The following is a 15,758-nucleotide window of genomic DNA, read 5'->3' on the forward strand; positions in this document are numbered from 1 at the left end:
TGATCTCGCGGTCTGTGAGTTCGAGCCCTGCGTCGGGCTCTGTGCTGACAGCTCAGAGCCTGGAGCCTGCTTTGGATTCTGTGTCTCCCTCTCTCTCTGCCTCTCCCTGGCTTGTGCCCTGGCTCTCTCTCTCTGTCAAAAATAAATAAACATTAAAAAAAATTAAAAAAAAAACAACTAAGGATATACAGATGGCTCATGGAACATAGGGATGGAGAGAAAGAAAAAGTGATTCTTTCTGTTTACCTCCAGGTCCCTGTCTCTATATTGTTCCCCACAAACACACCTTTTCTGCTCTTTGGTGTACATAATAGGCAAAATGTAGCTGCCTCACAGATCTGGACTTCCGTATTTCAGTTGCAGCCACTGAGAGAAGACTAACTCAACTCTCTTTGGGTCCATATTCCAACCTCCCAGGAGAAAGAATCTGATTGGCTAAGTTGGGTTCAGATGGCCACCTCTGGTCCAGTCGGCTATGGTCAGTAGTGCAGGATCATACAATGTAGTGCGAACACAGATCCTGGAATCCTCTGCAAGGAGATAAAGAGATATTGTTAGATCAAGGATAGGGGATATGTTCCTAGGCTACCTACTACGGTTGCAAATAAGGCAGAGAACATTATAAATTGATGAGTTAAAAATCACTTTTGGATTAGGCCATAGCTGAAAAGTAAAAAAGATATTCTGAGGGAGCCATAGAAAGGCAATGGCAAAACACTGATATAAAATGAAATCAATTGGTAAATCAAATGCTATACTATGAGAATAATAAAGTCTACATTTTTTTAACTATTAAAAAAAATTTTTTTTTAACGTTTATTTATTTTTGAGACAGAGAGAGACAGAGCATGAACGGGGGAAGGTCAGAGAGAGGGAGACACAGAATCTGAAACAGGCTCCAGGCTCCAAGCTGTCAGCACAGAGCCCAACGCGGGGCTCGAACTCACGGACCGCGAGATCATGACCTGAGCCGAAGTCGGCCGCTCAACCAACTGAGCCACCCAGGCACCCCTTAACTACTTAAAAGGTTACAGATAGGGGCGCCTGGGTGGCGCAGTCGGTTGAGCGGCCGACTTCAGCCAGGTCACGATCTCGCGGTCCGTGAGTTCGAGCCCCGCGTCAGGCTCTGGGCTGATGGCTCAGAGCCTGGAGCCTGTTTCCGATTCTGTGTCTCCCTCTCTCTCTGACCTTCCCCCGTTCATGCTCTGTCTCTCTCTGTCCCAAAAATAAATAAACGTTGATAAAAGGTTACAGATAATCAGAAATCACAGTCACTGTTTTGAAAATAGGTACTAATAATATATTTATAACACATTTTGTAGGTTTCAAAAGGATTCCACATGTATTTTATAATTCATTTAAGAAAACCCTCTAAAGGCAATTGAGGATCAAAGAGGTTAAGTTATTTGCTCAAAGTCATACGGGAACCAAAGGCTCAGGACTCAAGGCCAGTGTTGTTACTCTACATGCAGGGCCCCACCTTATAGAATCTGCTTTGCCTGTTTTTCAAAGGTAATTTAACCTTTTTTTTTTTTTTTTTTTTTTTTTTGCATAGAAAGTAGCAGCAGAAATAATTTTTAAAGTGCTAAATTTTAGGAAAGGTGGATTAAAAAGTTATTTTCTTACCTAACTCAAAAGCAAATAGAGTTGAAACCCTACCATTGAAGGGTTTATTATTATTATTGTTATTATTAAAGCAAATAACTAGGGGCACCTTGGTGGCTCAGTTCGTTGAGCATCTGACTCTTGATTTCAGCTCACTTCATGATCCCAGTGTCGTGGGATCGAGGCCCCATTGGTCTCTGCACTGAGCATGGAGCCCGCTTGAAATTCCGTCTTTCTCTCTCTTTCTCTCTCCCCTGCTCACATGCATTCTCTCTCTCTCTCTCTAAAATAAAACAATAATAAAATAAAATAAAATAACAAAGCAAATAGCTAGAACAATAACAATCAACTTCCAGCGTATTGGAAGATACATCCCTGCTTCACTATAATGTTTACTGCGAAATGACTAAATTCTTCATTAAAAAACAGGCTTTGAGCAAAGTCAAAACAGAAAACTAATATCCAACATTCTCTTGCCTGTAAGAGGCATGCTAAAAATGAAACTACTCAAGGCGTCTAAAAGTTGAGAGAGAGCTTAAGATTTATTATGCCTCTGTACATACAAAGCCAGCAGGTGCTCTAATCTAGGTTGCAATGATTATTGTATATGTCTGAGAACTTGAGAGATAATGACTAAGCTTGGGAAAAAGAGAGACTAAGGTAATAGTTTCCTGGTGTCCTGTCCTGGGAGATAAGAGAATCTTTATGGCTACTGGCAGGGTGTGGACTCAGCTGCAGTCTTTCTGGCACCAGAGGAAAAGGCATGTGGTAAAGAAGATACGCTGTAATAGAGCCCATGGGGTAAATGCTTCTATGTTAATGAGGTAATGTATGTTTCACTCACGTGATCCCAGGTGTGTCGTGCACACCTGTGGAGGGGGAAGTGGAACAAAATTAAAGTGTCTTTAATTGATCACCTTAGGGAGATTGGGGCAGTTGAAGAGCTCCCAGTCAGATTTTGCCAGAAAAATAAGTAAGATTATATCTTTTTTCCAGAAAAAGACAATGATGAGAGATTCTCACTCTAAAAATAAAAATCCTGGGGCACCTGGGTGACTCAGCCAGTTAAGTGTGCGACTCTTGATTTCAGCTCAGGTCATGATCGCGTGGTTTGTGGGATCAAGCCCCGCATTGGGCTCTGTGCTAATGGGTAAGAGCCTACTTGGGATTCTCTCTCTCCTCTCTCAGCCTCTCACTCATGACACATGCACGCTCTCACTCTCAGATAGATAAAAAATAAACATTAAAAATAAAAAATAAAAATCCTATTATGAAGCAGTGATTTTCAAAATTATATTATATTGAATCAAAAACAGAGAAATTGACCAGTGGAACAGAATAGAGTTTCTAGAAACAGATGCAGACAATAGTAACAAATCAACACAAGACAAATCAGAAATAACACATTTATAGAAAAGCGTAAATGCTTTCTCACTTTCTGCTTAGCTTAACTCCCATCATACACTAAAATGAACTCCAGGTGGGTCAAGATAGATGAAAATGTTTATGGTGGATGCTTTCTTTTTCTTTTTTCTTTTTTTCCTTAGGCATCGGTTTCCCTGTCCGCAGCACCCCACCATAATTTCCTACTGTGAAATTTCTTCTCCCTGACTAGATGTAGTGTTAGTGGGAGGGTAAAGTTCTGTTACCATGTTGCATTTGGAAGCTGAAATATTCAGTCCCCTTCTCTCTACCCAGTACAGCCAGCGGATGGGCACTTGACCTAAGCTCAGCTACTCCGGGTTGACTCCTGGAATTTTGATATTAAACTGATGCTACTACAAGAAAGAACAGGGGTTGGTCCAGGGCATCCAAACAGCCTATTCCAACTATAAAACAGCTAACATCCTTCCAGCTTTGGTTCGCCAGACCTCCTTGGTTCGCTCTCAAGCATATTCCTGCAGACGCGTACCAATAGTTTGATTATATTAGCCAGAGTGAGATTTTTTTCTATATCCACATAGAGACTATAATTCCAAAGAAATAACTAAGGAGGAAGAGAATTTATGAGACATGAGATGGTTGGTAGTATCGCCGTTCATCCTGGAATACATATCTCCTCCATAAGAAAAGCACTCTGGGAGATGACCTGATGGTTTGCATTTCTTCTTCTTGCCTTCCCCGATGGCAGGAGTATACTTCTCTAGCCCATTGATGTTGGCTTGGCTACCTGACTTGATTGACCAATAGAATGGAAGTGGATATGATGGTCTGAGAGGCTTTAAGTATGACTTGTCAATTTTGTTTCCAAAATATATATTTTCTTTTATCTGCTCCATTCCATTTTACCAACACTGTATACATCCATGATAATCTCATTCATGTATTTAAAAACATTTAAAGTGTTTCTATTTTATTTTTGAGAGACAGAGAGAGGCAGAGCGCAAGTGGGGGAGGGGCAGACAGAGTGGGAGACAGAATCCGAAGTAGGCTCCAGACCCTGAGTTGTCAGCACAGAGCCCCACGTGGTGCTAGACCTGTGAACCATGGGATCGTGACCTGAGCTAAAGTCAGATGATGTTTAACCAACTGAGCCACCCAGGCGTCTCACATTCATTTACTTTAACAGCCTTCTAACTCATCTCTGGCCTTTTAGCTGTGTACCTCTGAAAACCATCGTTCATACAACTGTAAAGCCACAGGTTAAAGCCTTCAATGCCTCCCTCTCCCCGACATGGCATTTGAAAGCCATCACGAGGGGCGCCTGGGTGGCTCAGTCGGTTAAGCGTCCGACTTCGGCTCAGGTCATGATCTCATGGTTCGTGGGTTCGAGCCCCGCATCGGGCTCTGTGCTGACAGCTCAGAGCCTGGAGCCTGCTTCGGATTCTGTCTCTGTCTCTGCCTTTCTCTTACTCATGCTCTGTCTCTCTCAAAAATAAATAACTGTAAAAAAAAAAAATTAAAAAAAAAGAAAGCCATCACGATTTACTCCTATACATCCTCTCAGCCTCATCCCTGGACGTTCCCAGCTTCCCACTTTATGCTTAGCAATACGAAACTGCCTGAAGCATCCCGAACGCTACTCCACGCCTTCGTCCATTCTGTTTCCTTATTCTGTCCTCCTCTTCCTTCTAATCTTATCCATATAATATCTGTTCAACTCTCTAGTTTCTACCAGTGCTTCCAGAAATTCTTCCCTGGTACTTCCTAGACATGCACTTTCCCTGTGCTTCCTTCGTGCACACACCTTTGGCACTTTCCATGTTGAATTGAAATGATCTGTTCTGATATTTCTCTCTAATAGATGGCCATTTCCTGGAGGGCAGGAAAGGTATCTTATTTAGCTTTTTATCCTCAAAATCAAGCATGATGTCTGGCACACTGTAGGTATTTAATACACATCCATGGAGCTGAAATAAACCAAGCAAATTAATATAAGAAAGCTAAGTTGTCTTTTTAAAAAATGTTTATTTATTTGAGAGAGAGAGAGAGAGAGTGCACACAGAGGAGGGGCAGAGAGAAAGGAAGAGAGAGAATCCCAAGCAGGCTCCAGGCTGCCAGCGATCTCATGAACTGGGAGATCATGACGTGAGCCAAAATCAAGAGTCAGAGGCTTAACTGACTGAGCCACCCAGGCGCCCCAGAAAATTAAATTGTCTTAAATCCTGCAGCTGGGATTCCTAAAAGCTAATGGCATTATGAAGTGGTTCTTCTGGAAAGAAGTATAGCAACATGTAACAAAAACTATGAAAATGTTCTTCCTCCTCCACTTGGTATTTTCCCATTTGTGAATAGCCTCAAAGAAATAATCCAAATGGGTGAAATGTACACAGATGTTCCCGGCAACTCTAGTTATAATAGTGAAAAAAAGAAAAAAACCCTGGAAGCCATCCAACTGTCTAATAGGGAAATGACTAAGCAAACAGTGGGATTATTACATAGCTATTAAAAATGACAACGTGAGGACTATGTCAACACGAAGTGTGTATCTGCAGGAACGTTAAGTGGAAAAAAGAACACAGACAGTGTTTAAACAATAGTGGTTAACGAGGAGTGTGTACATTAACAAAGATCAGAGGCCAGTTTGGAGAAATGAAAATGGCTAGAGTTCACTCGGCCCTTTTTTTCTTGTGCGTTTCCATGAGTTGATGAAATAATATTGAGATATCGTTGCAACATAGATATCCTGAAAGTCCTCTGCAGTGTCAGTGCTCTGAGTAACCTACCAGGTTGTATTTTCCAAGAGATAATTTCATGCTAAACTCTCATAAAATCATTATGAAAATAATGATATTTCTTTGAGAGAGCAAAATATTTTTCTTTAGTTTAATTCAACAAGCAATTCTGAGAACTATGTGCTAGAGTGCTTATGTTCTCATGACATTTACAAATCACATGGGCAAAAATGCTCAGATGGATCTGTGTTATTATTTTAACCTACTTTTATTTATTTGAGTAACTGTACATATTAAGACCATTAACACAGGAAAGTTTGAAAGACCTTTGGCCTAAACCTCTCATTCACAAATTGTTTCAATTTTATACTTTTGATGTTGACTCCAAAAGAGGTTCTATGTATAGTCAGTAAGATATTCTGGTAAAGATTAAAAGGAAAAAATTATCATCATACAATTCTAAACTTGTGTTGCTTTACCAGTGTAGTGCACTGTGAATTAATATTTTATAAATCCTGTGATTATCTTGTGAATAGCAAAATATTGATATTGCAATATACATTACATTGCAATGAAAAGAAACCACATTTTTTTTTTTTATATCTTGTTTGAGAAATGTTTTACCTTTTTAATTCACTGAGATCCTCAAAAACATGGAGGTGGTCCAGGTGTCCCTGGATCTCTGGGAGACCCCTGGTTATAATCATCACTTTATCTTAAAATGTGATAGTTTTAACAAGGGTCCCCAAATTAATGGCTATTAATAACTGTATACACACCTAACTCACAGGGGCACCTGGCTGGCTTAGTTGGTTAAGCATCGGACTCTTGATTTCGGCTCAGATCGTGATCTCCTGGTTTGTGAGATTAAGCCCCGTGTCTGGCTTTGTGCTGACAGTGTGGAGCCAGCTTGGGATTCTCTCTCTCCTACTCTGTCCCTCCCTCATTCATGCGCGCGCACACACACACACACACACACACACACACACTGTCTCTCTCTCTCTCTCTCAAAATAAATAAATAAGTAAACATTAAAAACAAAAACAAAAAAAATCATCTAACTCACAAACTGCTGTCACTTAGCCCTACTGTTTCTGCTGCCATGTAACCAGCAGTCAGAACATTCACAGCTTTTAGAGCAGAGGTTCACAACCTTGGCTACAGATCAGAATCACCTACGTTTTCCCAGACCCCACTCTGGGCCTCTTGATTTAGACTCTTCGGGACTGGAGTCTGGAAATGACTATGGTTAAAAGGCTCTCTTCCTCTCTTCTTTCCTCCCCTGTATTTCCTTATGGTTCCAGAACTCAGAATTCAAGTTAGTACCGTTCATAGTATGGTTTATCTGCATCATAGGTTTAACAGATCTGAAGGCTAATCTGAGGGTCAGCCACCATTTTCAATGTAGTCTCTCTGGGACAATGTGTTACAAGTGCCCCAGACATAATTTAGAATAGAAGTTTGAGGATGCAGGCCACAGATTTTTGGGGGAACAACTCACACAAAACTTTTTTTTTTTTGACCTTCAGGAGCATGTTTATTGTGTCTGAGATGATACATCAGGTGCTCTCTGAGCTACAAAGGGTAAAAGGAAATCCTCTCATTACAAACTGACAAAGGTAAAAGGTAAAACATTTTTCACAACAGCATGAACCACATACTCAGAAATAGATCTGGGTTTAATACAAATGACGTCATTCCTAGTCATCTACGGCTACTTTTATAACTTCATACAGATAATGAATTAGGCTAAAATGCACTATTATATTTGGTAGACTTCAGGACCAGTATCCTTAATACATCACAAAATACATTTTGATATCCCAAAGAAGCAAGATTTGCAAGTAGGCATTTTAAACATAACTAATCTACAGCTACAAAGTTCTACTCTTGACAGCATTTACCTTTTTGGGGTGTCTCCCAGTCTCCAAAGGATAAAAGCAGAGAGTAGAATCAGTATAACATATGGGGCGCCTGGGTGGCTCAGTCGGTTGAGCGTCCGACTTTGGCTCAGGTCATGATCTCCTCGCGGTTTGTGAGTTTGAGCCCCGCGTCGGGCTCTGTGCTGACAGCTCAGAGCCTGGAGCCTGTTTCGGATTCTGTGTCTCCCTCTCTCTCTGACCCTCCCCCATTCATGCTCTGTCTCTCTCTGTCTCAAAAATAAATAAATATTAAAAAAAAAAAAAGAATCAGTATAACATATACACAGAAGTCCGTATCGTAAAGGCTATAAAGATTTGCAGCACAATGAGAAGAGGACAAAACTTTTGATCAAAAGTTTTCAATCATTCCTCAGATTTCTTATTGTGCTTAAATATATGAAAGTAAATGCTGAGATGAACGTGTTATATTCAAGTGTCCATTCTTATAAGTAATTCAAAGCCTTATGTTGACCCTTCTCCTCTACCTTCTGTTTTCTTCACTATAGGTCTGTACTATGATTACTGATGCTCTGAAGATGACGACCCTCCTGTATCCCAATAAGATTCCTCGCCCAAGAAATACAAGCTTAACTGTGGTCTTCTAAACCCGAGCACCCAAGGAAATATCCAGGGAAGTTGGGAGCTGAAGAACCAGGGTACATTCCCACCTTGCCCCCTGCCCCAGTGCACTCTGGCTCACATTCCGTTTGGAGTGATTATGTCTATGGGGACAGAGGAAGATATGTTCCTACCTTTTACCTGAAAAGCACAGGGAGACACTGAAGGCATCTTGACTAAGTTCATATTTCTCCTTTGAGGAGCTGTAGCCGGAATATTTGGACATGGACCAAATTCTGAAAAATCAAGTTCAAAAGGACTGCGGTTGTGAGTCATAGCAAATGGTGTCGTGTTGATAAATACAAAGCATAGTTATAAAGATGGAGAAATTCATTATGCTCCAGAAAGATATGGCTGTTAAGACTTTCCAGATGAACCAGAGAGTTGAGACCATAATTATTTAAGTGAAAAACCAATTTGGCCTTCCTATTCGAAGGTGGGAATATTAGAAGGATGATGTATTTGGGGCTTCCAGGCTGAGCTCCAACCGCATATCTGAATGCCCCAGAAAGTATCCACAGATGCTGTATGTGTTTTTCCCTTCTGAATTATCCAGATGATTGCCCTTCAGCCCATGCTTCGCTAACCTAGGGATAGGATCCATTCATTTAACTATTGTATGGGCTATAATTGCCACTTCAAATGAAAACCCAGGAAGCCAAATCCCGGCTGTTGAAAGTGTATAATTAGCTCCTTGTACAGCCTGACCCCACTGATTTTTCTGACGCATTTGGCCTGCAGTGTGCCCTTTCTGAGACCTCCAGTATCTTCTCCACAGCTGGAGATGCCCAAAACTGCACGCAGCACTTCCTGTGGGTGTGGTCTTACATTCTTAAGGCTGTGGGCTGAATGGATCGCCTTTCAACCACTCAGAGCCACAGTGGTTTTTAAAATACGGGAGTGGATTATGAGTAGCTACCTCAGACATAAGAGGGTTCTCCCTCTTCTTTTTCTTTGTAAAAAATGATTTTGTGATGGTGCCCTCTCAAGAAACACTATAATTGGTCAGCCTGGGGTACGTTAGTTGTCCTCTCAGATAACGTCATTAGCTATTCTCAGGAGAGGAAAGGCAGGGTATGCCCCTTGGGAGAATGACAACACTTGTTTCAAGTTGGGGAAGAGCCTGTGGTTCTTTTCCTGCGTTTGGGGGAAAGCGAACACACAATGTTCATTTCCTAGATACGGGATGTGCTGTGTGGCTGGCAGGTCATTTTCCACCATGTCACATCCTTCTGGTTGAAGGCAGCAGGGGCCAGGACAGGAAATGGCAAATTCTGAGAATGAGACCAGGCTTTCCCAGAGCAATCATTGGTTCTCTGGAACTATAAAGCATGCTCATCCAGAAACAGCCTCAGATTTTTCTTTCCTGGAGATAGCCAGAAGTGAATGGTAAGTGGGGGAGCCTAGAAGGATTCTGTCTGAAAGATTGCCATTGCGATTGTAATACTGGGGTTATATCCTTGGTCCCCTATATATTTTGTGTGACTTTACCTCATTTTGCTAAGAGGTCTCTTTACTTGGAAATTTATCACTGGTGAGTGGAATAATGGGGGCATGTGAATACAATTAAGACCTAGGAGTCAGGAGACCAAGATTCTAGATGGTTCTGTGAAGAGTCAGCTGTATCTAGAATGTGTCTGTGTTTCAATTTTCTCATCTTTCAGATGAGAATAATGATTCTACGCTGATATGTCACAGTATTGAAATTCTCTATTGCTATGGCTTATCTGCCACTTTTAAGAAGGTCCTAATAATGATGAGTACAGTGGTTATGAAGGTGGGGATCTTTGGCAACTAGGAAGGATATACTTTTACCCCAGATGTACAGTTGTCTCTCTTAGTCATCTCCAATTAGCTTCAACTCAACTTGGTACTAGGTAGCCCTCAGTGAGTTGTTAAAAATGTTGGACACTTTATTTCATTCAGTGGCTACTCATTTTTTAAGGAAGCGTTTGGAATAAAGAAACATAGCAGTATTCATTTACTGGAACTTAGTTTTAATGAAGCACCCATCAAAGAGTGAGACTTAGAAAAGATGGCCCAAATAACATTTTAGGCTTGATTGTAAGGTAAGAGCCTGGAAAAACAACAAGCACAAGAGTTGCTTCAGGGAAGCATCTAATGTAGCAAAATTAGTTCCTTACATTTGATGGACAATATGATTTTTGAGTTTTTGGGGGACTTGTCTTTTTCACTCATCCCAGACGCAAAACAGTGAATTGCAAAAGGGTTAGGATCCGAGTCTTCAGGTAAGGACAGGGCTTTGTGAACTGGTACAACCCACCACCTGTAAAGTGATGTTTTAAACAGAGCAGAGGCCTCAGTATTGCGGCAGAGTAATGCCTGCACCCCCTCCTCACTGAGCTTACCTCTCATTTAACAGTTAATAAAGCCCACCCTTAGCGTTCCCCAGGGGAGAGAAGCGGACGAGGGCATTGCATACGCGTTTCTAAGGTCCCGGGAACTAGGGTGCCTTGTCCCAGAGTACAGAACTGGTCCCTGCGCACCTGACCCACAGGACTCGCTGGAAAATGCCCGTCCCGTTCCCCCTCGCGTGGCAGTCGCTGCGGAGCCTCACTGGGGCGTGGGGGGAGCATCGAGACTCCGCGCTAACCGCGCGTCTGTGTCCCCGCAGGGCATGGAGAGGCCGGCGGCGCGGGAGCTGCAGGGCGCTGACGCGCTGCGCCGCTTCCAGGGGCTGCTGCTGGACCGCCGCGGCCGGCTGCACGGCCAGGTGCTGCGCCTGCGCGAGGTGGCCCGGCGCCTTGAGCGCCTCCGCCGGCGCTCCCTGGCGGCCAACGTGGCGGGCAGCTCGCTGAGCGCCGCGGGCGCCGTGGCCGCCATCGTGGGGCTCTCGCTCAGCCCGCTCACCCTGGGGGTCTCGCTGGTGGCGTCGGCCGTGGGGCTGGGCGTGGCCACCGCCGGAGGGGCCGTCACCATCACGTCCGACCTCTCCCTGATCTTCTGCAATTCCCGGGAGTTGCGCCGGGTGCAGGAGATCGCCGCCGCCTGCCAGGACCAGATGCGCGAGATCCTGAGCTGCCTGGAGTTCTTCTGCCGCTGCCAGGGCCGCGGGGACCGCCAGCTGCTGCAGTGCGGGCAGAACGCCTCCATCGCCCTCTACAACTCTGTCTACTTCATCGTCTTCTTCGGCTCACGTGGCTTCCTCATCCCCAGGCGGGCCGAGGGGGCCACCAAGGTTAGCCAGGCCGTGCTGAAGGCCAAGATTCAGAAGCTGGCCGAGAGCCTGGAGTCCTGCACCGGGGCCCTGGACGAACTCAGCCAGCAGCTGGAGTCCAGAGTCCAGCTCTGCACGAAGGGCGGCCGTGGCCACGACCTCAAGATCTCTGCGGACCAGCCCGCGGGGCTGTTTTTCTGAGAACATCCTTTCCCCCTTGTGACCGAGGCCAGAAACCATCCCCATGGGATGCTCCAGATTTGTAGCTCCCTCAGGAAAACACCAAGTTGGATTAGGAGCTGAACTGAATGCAAAGGATGAGAAAAACTGTTCTTGAAATTGGGGGAAGGAGGGAGTCACAGACCTTCTTTCCCTAACACTAGGACATCCTGCCTGGGGCTGAATGCTAGGGACTTTTTACTTGCCACATCCTGTGGGACATGTGACCTGAAAATTATTTTTCCTTTATCAAAACGATTCAGTCTCCACAACGGTGGGCGCTACTCTATTGAAGTTGTTTCAGGGTCTCTGCCACAGCGCAGGTGGTTTGAGCAGGTTGGGGAGGGTGCCACGCAGCCACCCTCTGGGTCCTCTCCAAGCCCCAGTAGGCTTTGAGGTCCTCAGAATGCCTGTGAGAGGAGACACTAGCTTTGAAACCTCTCTTTCAGATTTTCTGAGTGTAAAAGAACTCCAGAATCCAGAGCAAATCAGACCCCCTCTGAACGGGCAGGGCTCATCAGTGGGGTCATCAGTGGGGTCCTCTCCCACTGATGTGCCCTTCCCTCCCCTCTACTTGTACACGTTCTCAAATCCAGCCTGGGGCAGAGTGCATCTTCCTGGGTGGGGGAGGGAATCATATCCAGACCTCCAGATACCCTGGGAGAAAAACCAACTAAACAGTCCTCTAATTCCTGCCCCCTCGCAACAGGAAGCAGAGGCCAAGGAAGATGAAGTGACTAACAGCTTCATTTACTGACATTCTGGTGTACAGAAGAGAGCAGTGGCTTGGAGTGAGACAGCGCTGGGTTTGTTACTGGCTCTGTTGCTGCTGTGTGACCTTGGACAGTTCATTTCTCTGCGACTTGGCTTCCTGGTCTGTAGAACAGATGCTAAACCCTCACCCTGTTGCGAGGTATTAAGTGAGATTAAGGTGCCAAGGGCAGTGTCTGGCTCACAAAGTGTGGCCCCTGGACTGGCAACGTTAGAATCACCTGGGAACTTGTTAGAAAGGCAAATTCTTGGACCCAACTGTCAACTTAAGGGATCTGAAACTGGAGGTGGGGCCCATCAACCTGTGTGTAAGCAAGCCCACGGGGCGGGGGGTGGGGGGGTGATTCTGATACCTATTAAGGTTTGAAAATCACTGCAGCAGATACTGGTATCCGACCCCCTTGTGGGCATTCATGAAGTTTTATGGCCTCCCTAGGGGCTCCGTGGTCTTCAGAGTCATTCACAGAAAGTCAAGGACAGACAGTGTCCCAAAAGCAAAAGAAAGAATGTGTTTGTGCGTGAGATACGTCAGTGCATCCTGGGGCAATTTCCCACCATGTGAAGTAAGGGATATAAGATAATAATCCCTTTAGAGGGCAGTGTTGCCCAATCATTGTAGAAACTGGTACCTGAAGGGCTGTGAACTTCATGCAGATTGACCTTTGTTACCTTCTATGAAAACCGCCAGACCATGTATTGTGTTTTTAATTTATTTTAAGTTTGTTATTTAATTACCATTTATTATTTGCATTTAATTTTATTTAATCCCACACCACATTTAGGAAGTAATAGGAATAGCAGACTTCTGAATGGGAGACCATGGACGCTCTTTTAAGGAGATGAGGTTGAGTTTGCCTTCGTCAGGTGGCTCATGAGCTGGAAAAAGCATCGCTCTCCTTGCATAAGTCTCTCTCCGTCAGAGGGGACTTTCATTCCCCAGCAAAGGCGGGAAGTTCTGAACAGAGAGATGGGGCCGAATTTAAGTTTATCAGTGGAGATTTGACTTGCGGGCTCTAGAAATGTTGCAAGCATATTTATCCTGAAGGCAGTTGGCCAGCAAATAACACTTGATCTGAAAAGTGAACCTGTTTTATTCAGGGGAGAACCTCAATTTAGAGGCACGTGAAGGAAACACTCAGACCATGGGAAGTCTGATGTCCTATGAAGTTATGTCTTAGGGATGACAGACAAAATAGCTTGTGTCATGGTGGCGATGTGTCATATTTTCGCTTTGAGATCCGTAAGGAATCTGTAAGCTGTCTCTAAGAAAATACGTATAACTTTTTCAATTTCCATTCCTACAACTGTAATGTTAAAAAATATGTCGAAAAGTCTTTGGGACCACACACGCAATACTTGGCTGTGTTATTTAATTATTTAACACGCTTTAAATTTATCCAGTCTACCCCCTTCTTTCCCAAATGATAGCCGAGTGTCTGAGGAACTGTACTTTCAGTGCTGGGGGAAGGGGTTAGTGGTTGTAAATTTTTATTTTTACCACAAATTGCAATTGCTCTGTATCCTGGTTTCTTTTGAAGTTGGTACTGGTTTCTTTTTAAACTGGTGTCGTTTCTTAGCCTACCTTGCACAGATAGCTAGCATTGTAGATCACCAGAATGTACTTTGCATTGTCGTTTGTGTTATATCACACAGGTACAACCACTCCCTAACTCCAGCTTTTATTAAAGCTGAAGTTTGAGTTATAGTCTTCCAGTGGGTAGGTTGTTCCTTCCCTAAAAATAAACTGGGCATTTCAGGAAGCAGCAATAGCAAACTTTTCCTATCATTAGGGTACTTCCTATCACTAGGGGATATCAAAGTCATAAACTCCCAGTTATCATTTCAGTGGCCCTCTTTACACCTAAGGAAGAGTGTCTACTTTGGAACAACACTTCGCACATAATAGGAGCACAATAAATGCATTTGAATAATTTAATGAACTCTTTAGCTACATTAGTAGGAATTTGTCGATAATGAAAGCTTATCCACCCTCTTATGTGTCTGTTATAAAGATTGGAGCCTGTATCAGGATTTAGTCAATTTCAGTTAAATGGATCCTAGAGATAAATTTTTATTTATTTTTTTTGTGGGAATGTGAATAAGGCTTTTCCTTAAGGCCTTCATTCTATAAACAGATTGAAATGGTATGTTGTAAAAGGAAGAAGGGAGAGGAGTATTTGGATTATAAGTGTATTTCAGGAAAATGTCCGAGTTTGAAAAATAAAAATTTTGTACTCGGGTCTAAGTGCGATTGTTAGTTTCTTGGGTTTCTAATTGTTTGGATTGTTTTTTTTCCCCCACAAAAAAGGAGGTTTATTTAGCTCTGCATTTCAAGGATTCAGTAAAACTATGTTTTACTCTCTGAAAAAAATGGTCCTTAGCAAATATTCTGATCTTAATCACTTTGATGCATTTGCCCTCAGTCACCTGTCATTTCCAAGATGGCAAATGTCAAAGTCAAAAGTATTTACTGAGAGAAAAAAGAGAAGAGTGCTGTAGAAGCCACCCTACATCAGATAAGTTAAAGTCAGTCAACTTGATATATTTCTCATTCAATACCTTAGTGCGAAAAGAAAGTAGAGGGAAGTGAGACATTGAGATAAAAACATTGCGCAGAGATAAATGGGGATACAGTTCAATGCAGCAATTTCTGAATTCCACATTTTTTTTCCCACTGTAGCAAAATAAGTTCTTTCCTTTCATTGAAATAAATTACCCATTCCTCAGACTTCTTGACCTTTCTGTAACTAATTACCTAATCTCATGTCTGCCTGTGTATGAATTAATAACTTTGAAAAGGGGCAGATGTGTAATTATTTTCACTTAGAATATTCCATATCAAGCTGTATAATTTTTAAAAAGTAATCAACTCATATTACAGGAATTTTCTTATTATCTAGAAGTCTCAGCAAGTTTCAAAGCCTTTGGACACAATTACAACCTGGGAAGTAATTGAAAAGAAACCTAGAATCAGCTAAATCAGCCTTCACAAAAGCCAAGCACTAGAAAAAGGCAGAAAGGAAGGGTGAGGGGCAGGATCTCTATGAGGAAGGCAAAACTGTCCCAGAAAGTTCCAGGAGATTTTACCTTGCAAGTAGCTGATCTTGACCATGGGAGGCCTGTTAGGAAATGCAGTAGTTTTAGCTACAAATTTGCTGCTCCAAATATACCTGGGATTCTTTTGTAAAGAAGAAAAGGAGGCTGGACATCGAGTGAGAGGTCCAGCAATCTAAGCAAAGAGTCTGTAATGGTTGCTGCAGTCTTTTGAGAACTTCTGTCCTGGAGGTGATCTCTGAGTGCCAGCCTCTGAGTCTCCACCTTGGAAACACC

The 15,758-nt window shown here is 43.2% G+C and overlaps 1 protein-coding gene across 2 annotated transcripts in view; it reads left to right on the forward strand.

Moving 5' to 3' along the window:
* The window catches only part of APOLD1 (apolipoprotein L domain containing 1), a 60,266-nt gene extending 45,593 nt beyond the window's left edge, over positions 1-14,673 (forward strand). Inside the window, exons 3-4 of one of the 2 annotated variants that reach the window (XM_053225846.1) lie at positions 8,149-8,298; positions 10,896-14,673. In XM_053225846.1, coding sequence (XP_053081821.1) covers positions 10,899-11,639 — 741 coding nt within the window. In that variant the 5' untranslated portion in view covers positions 8,149-8,298; positions 10,896-10,898 and the 3' untranslated portion in view covers positions 11,640-14,673. Of the gene's footprint in view, positions 1-8,148; positions 8,299-8,324; positions 9,650-10,895 lie in introns of those variants that run through there. The other variant, XM_027035597.2, reaches the window with a different exon arrangement.
* The last annotated feature ends 1,085 nt before the right edge of the window (positions 14,674-15,758 follow it).

The sequence above is a fragment of the Acinonyx jubatus genome, chromosome B4 (genome assembly GCF_027475565.1).
Source record: "Acinonyx jubatus isolate Ajub_Pintada_27869175 chromosome B4, VMU_Ajub_asm_v1.0, whole genome shotgun sequence".
Lineage (NCBI taxonomy): Eukaryota > Metazoa > Chordata > Mammalia > Carnivora > Felidae > Acinonyx > Acinonyx jubatus.